The 15,917-nt window shown below is 46.1% G+C and overlaps 1 protein-coding gene across 1 annotated transcript in view; it reads right to left on the bottom strand.

Moving 5' to 3' along the window:
* Positions 1-15,917, bottom strand: part of FANCC (FA complementation group C) — a 105,211-nt gene that overhangs the window by 22,801 nt on the left and 66,493 nt on the right. The window contains exon 8 of the mRNA XM_065406349.1: positions 15,849-15,901. Coding sequence (XP_065262421.1) covers positions 15,849-15,901 — 53 coding nt within the window. The remainder of the gene's footprint in view (positions 1-15,848; positions 15,902-15,917) is intronic.

Genomic DNA, 15,917 nt, shown 5'->3' with positions numbered 1-15,917 from the left:
ACAAACTTAAGTTTAAGCTTCAATTGAACTACTCACATACTTAAAATTTAGCACGTGCTTAAGTGCTTAGCTGGATCAGAGCCCATAAGCAGTTCCAGGGCTGGCCTACAAGAGGAAAGTCAGAAAAGTTAAGTCAAATGAACTAAAGGTGTGAAGTCAACGTGCCTAAGTTAAAGCATATTAAACCCCCACATGGATGCTCTCATTCAGGAGTAAGCGGTCTCCATTTGCTAACCCTGATAATCCATGATTCTATGAAATTACAGCTAAATAAATGCACTTTACTCCTAAATTAGATCATCCACATGGGTGAGGAGGAAGATACTTTAACATGCTCTAATTTATTAGTATTGACTTCATACCTTTAGTCAATTTGCCTTAACTTTCCCGAGTGTCCCCATGTAGACATGGCCTAAAATTCAACAAGTAGAATCCACTTGGCCATGTTGCAAGGGGCAAGAATAACATTCACATTGCCCAAAATTGTTCGTTGTTCACAGTTGCTCTCTTACTGTAGGTTCCAAGAAGAAAGTTCATATTCAGATTAGGCAATGAAAAGATTTAAAAATTTGAAAGGACCACACAAGGAGATGGAACTTTATCATTTAGTAATACAGTTACAGCTAAGTCATGAGATGTGACTGGTTAGTGATTTAGAAAAGTAAACAGCAACATGAACAGAGATGAATGTTGTACCAAAATCATATTGTACAGCTGCAGTTGGTACAGCAGTACCATAATCAGAGCCTCGTGCATTCCGCAATGATTTCAGTTGTGAAATCACAAAATCAATCCAGGCAGTCTCATATGTCAGGCAGGTGAAACGCTCTAATTGTCGCTCCACTGGACATAATCAGTAAACCTGAGCAAGTGGGGCAGGCACTGTAAAGGCAGCTAAAGCTAAGGGCAGGGAAAGCTATTTTCCATTCCCCTCTTTGAAAGGAATGTAATGATAAAAAAAGCAGATTCTCCATTTCTCCTGGGAACAGTGTAGTAAGTTCAGGGTAAGAGGTCTAGTGGGATACCACGAGAATCAGTGTTAGTGTCTTATTTAACATTTTCATTAATGATCTGGAAGAGGAGTACATATTATATTGCTAAAATTCAGAAATGATACTAAATTGGAAGTAGATGTGATCACCAGCAAAAACAGAGAAACACCATAAAGGAACCTCCAGAGGTTAGATACATGGGCCGAAAACAATTAAGTAAGATTCAACTTGGAAAAACAAAAGCTAATATGTCTGGGAAGCAGTAATGCTGAAAGAGACAAAGGGGTGGACAGCAACTCAGACATGAGTTTCTAATAGAAAATGGCTTCAAAAAAGCTAATGCAATTTTGGACAGTATACATAAATAAATATGAAGCAAGGAAATAATAATCCTTCTCTAACAATATCTCTCTAAGCACTCTGGTGTGACTGAACCTGGGGACTATTGTGTTCATTTCCGGGTACAACTTTACCAAAAGGATAATAATAAACTGGAGCAACTCCTGACAAGTACAATAAAAATAAACACGAGGCTGTAGGGACTGACTTATCAGAAAAGATTAGAGATAGCTAATATGTGTAGCTTAGTTTAGTAATGACTAAGAGAGCAGGGAACATACTTTTTCAAATTAAAAAACAAAACAGTTACTCACCTTCTCATAATTTTTGTTCTGCAAGATGTGTTGCACATTTTCCTTAGACTGTAGGGGTGTAATGTCTCATGCATGAGTGCTGGAGAGTTTTCCCTAGTGATACCGGTAGGAGCAGTCCTGCCCATTCCTGGTTCTCCTCATGGAGTGCATAAAGGGCAGAGCCACCCCACCTATCCTTCATTTCCTTTGCAATGGAATGCCAATGGTAGATTTTGATGCATTGGAGAAGAAGGGTGGGTCATGTAATAAATATATGCAACACATCTCGAAGAACTATAGTTATGATAACCATTTTTAATTCTTCAAGTGCTTGCATATTCCCATTATACTGTAGGTGACTCTCAAACTGTTCTAAAGGTAGTGGGGGTTGGAGTCTCATCAGAAGCGGGACAGTAGGACTGCTTTTCCCGTATTTGCATCTTTCTTTGATGCAGCAGTGAATGCATAGTGTCTAGTGAAAGTATGGACAGAAGACTATGTTACTCCCCTGCAAATGTCCAGAATAGGGACATCTCCCACCAATGCTGCAGAAGCCAGATGCTCTGTGGTGAAGCATGCTGTCAGTTTCTAAGCAGAGTTGTGCCCTTGACAGTGTAAGAGAAGGTTACTCACCTTGTGCAGTAACTGAGGTTCTTCAAAATGGTTGTCCCTGTGGGTGTTCTGCTTTAGGTATCTTGGCGCCCTGCACTTCTAATTGCAGATTTGTAGTAGCAGTGCCCCGGTTGGCCACACACACATGGCAGCCGTCTTGCGCTAATCCGAGCAGTTACCCCGCGTGCGCAGCCAACAGTCCCCCAGTTCCTTCTCTACCTCAGAGGATTGACGTGAAACTCCGAAGTAGAGGGGTGGGGGGTAGTGGAGCACCCACAGGGACAACCATCTCGAAGAACCTCAGTTACTGCACAAGGTGAGTAACCTTCTCTTCTTCTTCTAGGAGTATCCCTGTGAGTGCTCCACTTTAGGTGACTGTAGAGCAGTGACCCTCAGTGGAGGGGAGGGACTTTGGAGTTGATTTATGTGCGGTGGAGAGCACCAAGAGTCCAAACTGAGCATCTGCAGCTGATTGTTGTTCTAATGCATAGTGTTTGGTAAAGGTATGGGCTGGTGCCCAGGTAGCTGCTTTACAAATGTCTGTGATGGGTACATTATTGAGAAAGACCACAGACATGGATAGTGCTCTGGTGGAGTGTGCGCAAAGTCCAGAGGGAGCTTGCAGATTATAGTTTGGGCAACATAACTGGATACATGTAGATATCCAGTTAGATAGTCTCTGCTTGGAGATGGTTTGGCCCTGGAAATGTTCTGTTGTGGATACAAATAGTCTGGATGATTTTCTAAATGTTTTTGTTCTTTCTATATAGAATGCTAGCGCTCTGCGGACGTCTAGCATGTGAAGGGAGGCCTCCCTGTTGTCAGTATGCGGTTTGGGGAAAAATACAGGTAAGTAAATAGGCTGGTTGCGATGGAAGGGGGAGGTGACCTTGGGTATGAACTTAGGATGTGGTCGTAGGATTGGCTTTGAGGAATGTGATAAGGTGGGTGTGCCATTAGGGCACCCAGCTCTCACACCCTTCTTGCTGATGTGATAGCTACTAGGAAGGCGACCTTCATGGATAGGTGCAACAACAAACAGGTTGCTAGTGGTTCAAAGGGTTTGCCTATGAGGGCACGGAGAACAAGACTGAGATCCCACATGGGGGTGGGGTCCTGTAGTGTCAGATAAGTATTCTCTATGCCCTTGATGAAGCGTTTAGTCAGCAGGTGAGCAAAGAGCAGGTGAGCAAAGAGCACCTTAGAGTGGAAGGAGGTGATGGCTGCTAGATGCACTCTGAGTGAGCTAGTAGATAGGCCCAATTATTTTAGTGTCAATATGTCGTCAAGGATTATGGGTAGTGGGGCCGACTGTGGAATAATCTGCTTGTTCTGGCACCAAGTACAGAATCGTTTCCACTTGTGCGTGTATGTCTTTCATGTGGTCAGCCGCAGACTGTTCAGTAGTATATCTTGTACTTCCTTAGAACAGTGTGTCTCAAGTCCCATCATCCATGGATTAGCCAGGCCTTGAGATAGAATACTGAAATGTTGGGGTGCCGGAGGCGTCCTGCATCAGCAGATGAAGCACAAGGGGAAGGGTTCGTGATGGTGTCACTGCCATCTGTTTCAGGTATGGAAACCATGTTTGTCTGGGCCATGTTAATGCAATGATGACGACCCTTGATTTGTCTTGCTTGATCTTGTGGAGGACACGGCTCAATAGATGGATTGGGGGGAAGGCATACAGTAGTGGGGCTTCCCATTTCAGAAGGAAGGTGTCTCCCAGAGAGTCGTGCCCCAGTCTGGCCTGAGAGCAGTATTGCAGGCACTTTGCATTGTGTGCTATTGTGAAGAGATCTATTGAGGGGAATCCCCATTGTCTGAATATAGTTTTTAGTATTCCGAGATCTATCTCCTATTTGTGGGTTTGTGAAAAGTTCCTGCTTAGGTGGTCTGCTGTTGCATTCTGGCGTCTGGGCAAGTAGGATGCTATGATGTGTATGTTGTTGGAGATGCACCACTGGCAGAAGCAGACTGCTTCTGCACAGAGGGAATGAGGTCGGGCCCCTCCTTGGTGATTTACATAAAACATAGTCGCCAAGTTGTCCATAAGAATCTGGACAGTCCTATTGCGGATCAGAGGGAGAAAGTGCTGGCAGGCGTTTCAGACTGCCCTTAACTCCAATAGATTTATGTGGAGATTGGACTCTGCTGGGGACCAGCGACCTTGGATGGTATTTTCATACAAGTGTGCCCCCCATCCCATCAGAGAGGCATCTGTGGTGATTGTTACAGTTGGAGGTTTTTGTTGGAAGAGGACACTTGAACAAACGTTCGTAGGTTGTGTCCACCACATGAGCGAGTCTTTTACCCTGCTGGGCACTGTAAGACATCTGTTGAGTGAGTGCCTGGGTAGAATATAGACAGTGCAGAGCCAGGCCTGTAGGCATCTCAGGTGGAGCCTGGCATGTTTCATGACAAACGTCATAGCCGCCATGTGCCCCAGGAGTTGTAGGCACGTTCTGGCATATATTTGTGGGCTGTCTATTACTGTTGTAATTAGCTTTGTTAAAGTAAGAAATCGTTGTTGGGGTAGTCGTGCTGTTGCTGTGAGGCAGTCGAGGTGTGTCCCTATAAAGTCCAACTGTTGGGTGGGTGTCAGAGTGGATTTTTGGAGGTTGATTTGTAACCTTAGGTTCGTAAATAGGGTTATAGTGGTGTGAGTGGCGTCGATTGCTGCCTGGTGTGTGGGTGCTTTTAGAAGACAGTCGTCTAGGTAGGGAAATATGATCACACCCTGCCTGCGAAGGTGTGCTGCTGCGACAGCGAGAACCTTGGAAAACACTCTTGGGGCAGTGGACAGGCCGAAGGGGAGCACTCTGTACTGGTAATGCAGGTTCCCTAGAGTGAATCACAGGAACCGCTGTGTGCCGTGTGAATGGTAACATGAAAGTAAGCATCCTGTAGGTCGAGGGCCGAGAGCCAATCTCCTTTCTCCAATGCTGGAATTATAGTTGCTAGAGTCACCATCTTGAAAAGTTGTCTTCTCACAAACTTGTTTAGTTTTCACAAGTCGAGAATGGGCCTCCATCCACCTGTTTTCTTCGGAGTGAGAAAGTAATGTGAATAAAACCCTCTGCCCCTGTGTTGAACTGGCATGGGTTCCATGGCACCTAATTGTAGGAGATGGTTTACTTCCTGCTCTAGCAGGTGCACGTGAGAGGGGTCCCCGAAGAGAGACGGGAAAGGGGCCCGGGTAGGTGGAATAGAGATAAAAGGGATGGAGTAGCCCTTCTGAATAATTTCCAGAACCCATTTGTCGTGGTGATGGTTTTCCATACTGGGTAGAATGGTGACAGGCGGTCTCCAAATGGGCTGGAGATTGGATCTAACTCTAGGATTGGAGAATGTGGAGTTCTCGTGTCCTCGACCAACACTTCAAAACGTTTGCCTCGAAGTGGATGGTTGAGACGTAGACAACTGATCTTGTGGTTGTCGGCGTCTCGTCTGCCTCTGTTTGTGGCACTGGTTGTGGTGTCTTTGAGGCCGGGTGTATGGGGCAGTCAGGAATCGTTGATTATAGGATCTGCCTTGTTTCTTTTTGTTTGCAGGGACTTAGATTCCAAGTGTCTTTAATGTTGCCCGGGAGTCCTTCAAGGTATGCAAGGAGATGCCTGTGCTTGCTGCAAACAATTTTTGGCCTTCAAAAGGTAAGGTCCTCTACGGTTGCTTGAACTTCCCTGGGAAACCCTGAAAGATGGAGGCAGGAAGCCCTACGCATGACTACGGACGTAGCAATGGATCGTGCCACCATGTCAGCAGAATCAAGAGAAGCCTGCAGGGCCATTCTGGCAATGAGGGAACCTTCTGCAATGTTGGCCTTGTATTGCTCCTTTTTGTCTTCTGGACGATGTTCAATAAAGGTTGCCATCTGAGAAAACATGTTGTGCATGTATTTGGCTAGTAAGGCCGAGTAGTTGGCTATGTGGAATTGGAGGGTAGCCGATGAGTAGGCTTTCCTTCCAAAAAGGTCTAGTCTTTTCTAGTCTTTATCATAAGGGGTGGTTCTTGACTGAGGTTGCTTCCCCCTTTGATTAACTGATTCTACCACCAATGAGTTTGGGGTAGGGTGGATGAACAAAAGCTCAGCCCCTTTAGCCGGTACGTAGTACTTCTTGTCAGATCTCTTACAAGAAGGTGGAGCTGCCAATTTTTTTCCAGTCCATAATGGCTGCATTAATGGGTAGTGCAACCTTGGCTGATGGAGAAGCCTGAAGTATATCTGTCAGTTTATGCTGTGTCTCTGGTAGCTCTGCCAGTGATATGTCAAGAAAGTCAGCGACCTGTTTAAACAGATCTTGAAAGGATTTAAAGTCATCTCTAGATGTGGGGGATGGTGGCATTATTGTTTCGTCTGGTGATGAAGAAGAGATATGGGTAAGTGGGAGGGTATAGCCCTCAGGCGCATCCTCAGGTTCTTCTACTTCCTCCTCCAGCATTTCTGAGGGAGCTTGGGCAGGTGGCGAAGGTTCTGGACCTGGGTGGGTTGGAGGGCCTGATGTATAATGCCCATGGGTCCCAGTATGTCCAGTTCAATGGGAGAGCCATGGAGGGTGGCACCCATTGTGGAACCTGCCAGCCTCTTCCATCCAGAGATGTTTGATGCCGTGAGGGTCCAGGTTTGGGTGAGGAATGGCAAAGGGTGTACATCCCTTCCTCGCTGGAAAGAGGAGGGACTGAGCCTGCGGGGGTAGTAGCCAAGATTGGTCCCAGTCTGACTGGGGTGCCGTTGGTGCCAAAAATCGGAATCCCCGCAGTTGAAGTAATCAGGAGGTCTGCCTGTCTGATAAATTGTTGCGGTACAGGGAGGCACAATACCGAGGACAGAGGTGGCCTCTGGCTGGAACTCAGAGGGAGGGATGCTGGTGCCGCAGGCTTGCTGCATTGTATTGGTGCAGCAGGTGGCGCCATTGTCTGTTTTCTCTTTGGCTCCACCGGTGCCGAGCTAGGAGCTACATGCACCTCCGTGAGAGCTAGACCACACCGGGTCTTTAGCTCCTCGCGGTCCAGTGTTCTCAGTGCCATTGATACCGGGGCAGATTTTGTGCTCGGAAATCTCTTGTTTTGAGGCAAATCTCGCTACGGTGAAGAGTGAGACCTCTTTTTTGTGGCTTTTTTAGGAACAGAGTCCTTAGTAGCCGTTTTAGAGGAGGATCCCATGTCTGAGACTGCTGTTGGCGACCGCTGGCCAGGAGGTATCCTGGACTCCGGTTGGAGGCTGGTCTGAGGGATTTCTCCATCATCAGGAGTTTCAACTGGAGATCCCTAGCCTTCCTTGTCCTAGCTGTCAGTTTTTTGCAGTGGGGACACTTTTGAGATATATGTGTTTCCCCCAGGCAATGGACACACTGTGCATAGCCATCAGAGACCAGTACAGACAGTCTGCAAGTGAGGCAGTGTTTGAAGCCTGGAGAACCAGGCATTTCTGAGAGGCTATGTGGAAAGGATGAATGGGAATAATCCCGTTCTTATGCCTCTGTCATTGGGAGTTACCTGTCTGAGGCAGGGGAAAGGGGAGGAGTAGGAAAACAAAGGTTTTTTTTAATATGGTAAAAGAAAATTAAAGGAGAAATTAAGGGAGAGAGATACTAGCTGGGAAAGAACTGAAATAATAGGAATAGCTAACGCTGTGAGGGTGCTGCTGTCATTCCGACCGAAGCCAAAGGCAGTAGAGAAGGAACTGGGGGATGGTTGGCTGCGCACATGGGGTAACTACTTGGAGCGATGAGAGATGGCTGCTGCACGTGTGAGGCCAACGGGGGCACTGCTACTATAAATCTCCGATTAGAAGTGCAGGGTGCAAAGACACCTAAAGTGGAGCACCCACAGGGACACTCCTCAAAGAACACCACATAGTTGCAGCTGGTAATCCATTTTGACAGTCGCTGTGCTGTAACAGGTTGACCTCTCATTTGTTCCACATAGGAAACAAATAGCTGAGAAGAACTCTGAAAGGCATTTTCTTGACCAGGTAAAAAGCCAAAGCCGTATGTTCATCCAGAGTGTGCAGCCTTCATTCATCTTTGTGAGCATGTGACATTCGGAAGGAAACAGGTAAGTATATTGACTAATTCAGGTGAAAATCAGTCTCACACAGAAACTTAGAGTGAGGACTACATTGTACCTTGTCTTTGTATAAAACAGTGCACATAACTCTCCCACTCTCCTAAAGGAGGTGACAGGCACTATGAAAGCCACCTAGATTGAGAGGTGCAGAAGTGAGCAGGAAGCTAAAGGGTGAAATGGAGGTCCCATAAGAGTAGACAACACTAAATTTAAATCCCAAGTTGGCAATGGACCCCGAATCAGTGGGAACAAACTATCTAGTCGTGATAGGATTAGTAAAAACAGTTCTACCATTGATTCGCGAGTGATACACTGAGATAGCAGTCAGATGTACTCTAATGGAGCTGAGGGCTTGACCTGACTTCTTAAGATGTAAGAACTAGTCCAGAATTGTTTGAGTCAGTGACACATCATGTGAGGCCCATATGAAGAAGCACTTCCAGTTACTAAGGTAAGCCACTCTTGTGGAAGATTTTCTACTATTAAGGAGAACATTCTGGACTGCCATTGAACAGTGAACCTCCTGTGCATTTAATCACTGATGAACCATGCTCTCATATGCAGCACCTGAGGATTCGGGTGTAGCACTCACCCATGATTCTGAATTAGGAGATTTGTGGTTAGTGGCATGAGTAAGGGTCCCCAAGTAGATAGATTGTATAAATCAGAATACTGTGGCTGCCTCAGCCAGGCTGTAGCTATAAGGATCATTCTGCCTCAATCGTTTCAGCCTGAGAAAATGACATTGGGAATCAGGGGTATTGTGGGTACCACAGGAACAGGAAAGTGCCCAAAACTGACCCAGGGCCGTGACTTGCCCTGTAACAGAAATGAAGATACTTCCTGTTTTGCCAAGTCAAAAACAGATCCACCTTTGGAAACCCCATGTGATATACCACAGCTCGGATGGTTACATTGAGAGACCATTCGTTGTCCACATTGACGGATCTGTTCAAGCAATCTAGCAGGCCATTTTGAACACCCAGCAGGTGAGACGCCCTAAGGATGACCAAGCTCTGTATGCATAAATTCCACAGCTTGATTGCCTCTTGGCACATGCTGTGTGAACAAACCCTATTTTTTGTTCAGATAAAAAAATGCTGTGGTGTTGTCACCTGGACAGTCTTGGTTTGAATGTGAAACAGGAACTGTTAACATGCACGGAATACTCCACGCATCTCTAGAATGTTTATGTGTAACTGAGCCTCATGGGTAGACGACAACCCTTGAGTCTGAAGATCATCCAAAGGCACTCTCCACCACCCCATAGCTGAAGCATAAATTACCAAAGTAATGGAAGGGAGAGGTGGAGACAATGGGAATCCCTGACACACATTGTCTTGGCTCATCCACCAGCTCAGAGACGACAACACCTTGTCCGGGTACGCCTACCACTTTGTCCAGATGGTGAATCTGAGGGCAACAGGCTGCCCTAAGGCAAGTCTGCATTCCTCTGAGGAGGAGCCTGGCATGAGGGGTCACATATGTGCATGCTGCCATATGACATAGGATCTTGAGACAATTCCTCACTGTGGTTTGTGGCTGACCCTTGAGCAACCCAAAGAGGTCCCGTATAATCTGGAATCTGACATGAGGCAGAAAAATCCTGGCAGTGATTGAGTCTAATTAACTCTGTTCTTTGTAGACTTTTTTTGTTCATTTTCAGTCTCAGGACTCTGAACAGTCAGAAAGTTCAATGAATAGCACCTCTACCTAGTTTCTGGAGTGACCCCAAACCAACCAATTGTCCAGGTAAGGATACAAGTGGATCTCTCTGGTACAGGTAGGCCTCTGCCACTGCCATGCACTTGGTGAAAAACCTCAGTGCTGATGACAGACCAAAGGGCAGATCAGTGCATTCTTAATGATCTTTTCCTACCATGAACCTTAGGAACCTCCTGTGACCAGGATGGATTGCCGCATCGAAGTAGGCATCCTGTAAATTGAAGGCAGCATACCAGTCTCTTAGATCTAGGGAAGAGATAATAGTAGCAAGGGACACCATACAGAACTTTAACTTCTTGATGCATTTATTTAGGTTTCGAAGATCTAGACAGGGTCTGAGAGCCCCTCTGGCTACAGGTATTAAAAAGTATAGAGAATAAAAACTCCTGCCTTAATGAAGTGGAGGCACTTTTTCTACAACACCCAAAGAACATAGAGTCTGCACTTCTTGTCTCAGTACAGACTCATGAGATGGGTCCCTGAAGAGGGACGGGGAGGAAGTGGAAGGGAGGATAGAAAGAAATTGTGGATGATTACCTCAGTGCCACAACAGCATCCAGTAAGGCCACTGAGGAGGCTGGTCAGCCAGGCCTCCCAATCCTTAGTGCTGCTTTTCTCATAATGCCTTCTGTGGGAACAAGAATGAGACCTAGAGCAAGCCCTTAAGTGTGAAACTCAGGAACCCACTTTAGATTCTGAGGACTAATCAGAGTAGCCAGGCAGTACGGTACGGTAAAGGTTCTTGGAGACCAGGACCAGTTAAATATGCTGGGAATGCAGTACCACAGGCAGCACAGAAGGCTTTCAAGCCTGGCGGCCTGCCAGATCCAAAACAAAGAAAAGGGAAAATACTCAGATAAAATGAAAATAAGACAGAAAAAACATCCCAAGGATGAAAAACAGTCCTATAGACAAATAACTAAACTAAGTATGCACAACTTTTTTCCCAAGGAACAAGACTGTGAACACAAAATGTTCCAACTGATGGTAAAAAAGAACTGAAGGAGGGGCGGGGCTTCACTCTTTATACCTCCGTGAAGCGCATGAGGAGCCAGGAATGGGCAGGGCCACCCCACAGATAACATTAGGGAAAACTCTCTAGCACCAGTGCATGAGACAGACACACACCTACAGCATGATGGACATATGCAAGAACTCTAAGAAGAATTGGAAGGTCTGATGCCAAAAACAGATAGGAACTATTTAGTGTGATGCACAGGGATTATTAATTAGATATAATCAAATGAAACTAAAAAAAAAGGAAGCTGATGCCAAATAACAAGAAAAACTTCCTTACAATAGGGCCTATCAGGCTGTCTAATAGCATCCCAAGTGAAGTGGTGGACTTCTAAAATCAGATGGAGCAACATTTTAGAAAATATACTGTGGGCACAGTCCTGCTTTGTTAGGGAGAGTGACTAAATTTCCATTTCTAATGTCTGTGTTTTCCACTCTGCCAAAGAAAATCTGCATGACAGGAATATTCCTTCACTCTTACAACCCCATTGTTTTAAATACTGCTTTATACATCACAACAAACCAATAAATGACATACATTTTGACTCCCCATAGCATGGTCACAGAGGATCCCATATAGTACACTATGGAATTTGTGCAGGTCTGCACTTTTTTCATGTATACAAAATGATTTGGGGAGAGGGACTGGTAGATCTGTAAGTACATGGATCCATTGGTCTTTCCTGACTCAGCCACAAACTGGGCTACAGTAACAGCAAGGGCTACTGCAACTCTCTGGCTGTGCTAGTAGATGAAGCATAGCTCCATTGCCACTATAGAATCATAGAATATCAGGGTTGGAAGGGACCTCAGGAGGTCATCTAGTCCAACCCCCTGCTCAAAGCAGGACCAATCCCCAGACAGATTTTTGCCCCAGATCCCTAAATGGCCCCCTCAAGGATTGAACTCACAATCCTGGGTTTAGCAGGCCAATGCTCAAACCCGACTACACAGCAATTAGACAGCTGGCATGGGCCAGCTGACTTGAGCTCACGGGGCCATTTAATTGCGATGTAAACATTCAGGCTTGGGCTGCAGCCCAGGCTCTGGGACCCTCCCACCTTGCAGGTCTTAGAGCCTGGGCTGCAGCCCAAGCCCAAACATCTACACTGCAATTAAGCAGCCCTGCAAGTCCAATCCTGAGTCAGCTGGCACAGGCCAGCCACAGATTTTTAATTGCAGTATAGGCATATCCAGTTTGGTCTAGGATAGACAATTCCTTCCCTCATTTCCTACAAAGGTCCCTGTACCAACCTTGTATGCTTGGCCTTGACAAATGGTCCAGGATTTGCTTAATTGTATACAACAGCACAAGAAGGAACAGAAGAACGACATACTGGGTGAGACCAAAAGGTCCATCTAGGCCAGTATCCTGTCTTCTGACAGTGGTCAATGGCAGGTGCCCCAGAGGGAATGAACAGAACAGTAATTATCAAGTGATCCATCCCCTGTTGTGCATTCCCAGCTTCTGGCAAACAGAGGCTAGAGACACCATCCCTGCCCATCCCAGCTAACAGCCATTGATAGACCTATCCTCCATGAATTTATCTAGTTCTTTTTTGAACGCTGTTATAGTCTTGGCCTTCACAACATCTTCTGGCAAGGAGTTCCACAGTTCAAAATAAATTCTAGACGATCCCACTGGTTTTGCAGCATATTCACAACCAAAATCAGAAGGGAATGTATATTTAAACTTTCTTTAAGGGTTTCCTATTCCACCCCCCCCCACCCCCCCCATCTATTGCATGCTGTAAAAAGGAATTTAAATTTGCTGCAAAGTTTTATGCCACAGAAATCGGGACCCTTGTTGCAGAATTTAGGTCCAGTATATACCACAGAACCCACAGGTCCCTGATTATAATTTACTATCATTCTGAGACATCAAAACCCTGAAAACTAAGTGATTCCCAAATGTATATGAAATAGCATCTCACCTGCATCTTAATCAGGGAACTCATCAATCAAAGATGTTCTATAACTACCACCAAGGAGATCCCTCGATATTTAAATAATTGTGAAAGAAACTTTCGCCCTTCCCGAGGACAGGTCAACTTTAAGATTCTGTATTTGAAAAAAGCAAATCCTATGCCAGCGAACACCTCACATCTGAGCTGTAAATCCAATCTAATGCAATTCCCAGGAAACAGATATATCCCTAAAAGCTGCTTTTCCTTATGAAGGAGAACATTTGATGAGCAGAGGCTCATAAATGTCTGGTCTACACTAAATATACCATCATGTTATAAAACTGCTACTTCATCAGTGTGAAACAGGCTATTTGCCTTTTTAAAAGAAATGATATAAATAAATGAGTGCAAGTGATAGTCAAGTAAAGGAAAAAAGAAAACACTGAAAACCCACTACAAAGAATTGGAAGCCCCCATGTGGCGAATTGTGTATAATGCTTCAGGTTATTTTTAATGCACTGAAAAACTCACATTCCTTATCTACTGGTTGTTCAATACCTTACTAATATAAAGATCAGATTCAGTGTCCTAGTTGAAGATAGCCAGCAGACTTGTGTGATGTCTTATCAACAGGGGCAAATATTTTAGTTAATCCTCAAGTCTTTACACTGCCAACAGTACAATAATTATTGAGTATTTACATTTTTAATATACTATATTTCAACCACAAGTTTGTATTGAAATATAAAACAAATTCAGTTTTGAGGGCCAAAGTATAATCTAGTCAGTTGTTCAACAATAGTTCTTGGGCCAAGATCCACAAAGGGACTTAGAAGCCTAAAGCACAGATGTATGCACCTAAATCCCAATTTAAGGCATCACTGCAATCCACAAAAAGCCCACGTGGCTGCCGCCCAACACTGTAGGAGCCTAAACTCACTCGGCACCTACATTTCCATTATAGACGTTCCTTAGGCTCCTAAATTTCTGTTTCTGGACAAGTGCACTGCTGCCTCATTCTAGGCATCTGGACACCTATTTCCCATCTATGCCCCAGTGAGAACCACAAATCAGGGGAAAACAGATGGAAAAATGCCTGTCTCACTTCCAGAACCCTCTCCTCTAGGTGTACTCAGAGCATGCCTAACTGGATCGTGCCCCATTCAAAATGTGGTGACAGCAGGTAGTGGTTGTGGTGCCGCCACTGCCCACCTTATAACTTTTAATCCAGTTGTTAGAGCACTCATCAAGGACGTGGGCAGAGGTGAAAGTAAGCCGGTACGGCCCACCGGCAAGAGCCAGTACGCCGTGCCGGACTAGACCGGGTGGGGATTTAAAGGCCCCGGAGCCCCAGGGCAGCGGCAGCAGGGCTTGGGCGGGGATTTAAAGGGCCCAGGGCTCCCCTGTGTTAGTGGCAGGAGCCCAGGGCCCATTAAATCGCCCCTGAGCTCCCAGTTGCCTCTGCAGCTGGGAGCTCCGGGGCCTTTAAATCCCCACCCGAGCCCTGCCGCCTCAGCGGGACTCAGGCGGCGCTTTAAAGGGCCCGGGGCTCCACTGCAGTGGCGAAACCCCGGGCCCTTTAAAGCGCTGCCCAAGCCCCGCTAGAGCCCCGGGGTAGCGGTGCCAGGGCTCGGGTGGGGATTTAAAGGGCCCAGGGCTCCCCTGTGATAGTGGCAGGAGCCCAGGGCCCATTAAATCGCCCCTGAGCCCCGGGGCTCCCAGTCGCCTCTGCAGCTGGGAGCTCCGGGGGTGATTTAAAGGGCCCGGGGAATTCAAAGGCCCCGCCTCTTCCCGTTGAGGCCCCGCCTCTTCCAGCCGAGGCCACACCCGCTGTTCAGGACTCCAGAGTACCGGTAAGTCCTTTAAATTACTTTCACCCCTGGATGTGGGAGACCCTGGTTCAATTCCCCCTTCTGCCTGGTTCTGAGAAAGGATCTGAACAGGAGTCTCCCAACCCTCAGGAGAGAAGAGTCACTGGATCAGGGAGACTGGACCCTGGGTCTCCTACCTCCCAGGTGGGTGCCCCAACCGCCAGGCTAGAGAGTCATTCTCTCACTTTCTCTCTTTGACAAAATGCCTCTATTTATACATAGTGGAACAGCTTCAGCAGGAGACTGAGGGAGACCCATGTCAGAATATCCCTTAGCCCAGTAGTTTGGGCACTCTCATGAGAGCTGAGAGATAGCTGTTCAAATCCACTCTCAGAATCAGGCAGAGGGGGAAATCAAACCCGAGTCTCCCACATCCTGGATAAGTGCTATAACTGCTGACTCAACTGCACCATCACCTCCTTCTTCTCTTCCCTGCACCATTTTTGAGTGGAGTGAGGCTGGCACCTAACTCATTCTTGCAAAACACAGATTAGCCACCTAAGCCATCTGATTCTAGGAGAGGGGTTCCTGGCTGTGGAGTGCAAGCAGAGATGGAAGCCTGGGTTTAGGTTCCTGACTCTGTGAGATGGGCAGGGCGTAGGATACACCCCTCTCATCAGCATCTCCCATTGGCTAGTTAGGCAGCTCTCTGCCTAGCGTGCTGGCTTGTGGATCCCATTGTTGTTCCAGTGATATTCTAGGTACCTAAAAATTAGGAACTGCAATGCCTGAGTCACCTGTGTGGATCTGGGCCATAATGCCTTTTATATGAGGATTTCAAGGTGCTCCACATTCATTAGGTTTCACAATACTACACAACACAGGTATTATACTCATTTTACAAAACAGTAAACTAAGGTTCAGAGTTTATCAGAGATCACATATTTAAACAGTGACACAGTTAGGCCCCAGAATTCCGAACTCACAGTCCTCTATGTTTCTAACCAATATACCCCTTATATCAACATTCAGTCTAAAAGTAGAAAATTTAAAATCCTCACTGTAAAAGTTACCAAAACTTACTTGAAAATTTCATCAACAATTCTGAAGATGGGAGGGTGGCATGCTGCTTGTGGCTAACAAAAAAGAAAT

This window comes from Emys orbicularis, chromosome 6, assembly GCF_028017835.1.
Source record: "Emys orbicularis isolate rEmyOrb1 chromosome 6, rEmyOrb1.hap1, whole genome shotgun sequence".
NCBI lineage: Eukaryota > Metazoa > Chordata > Testudines > Emydidae > Emys > Emys orbicularis.
Note: the sequence above shows the minus strand (reverse complement) of the source record. Positions and strands in the feature narration are given on the sequence as shown.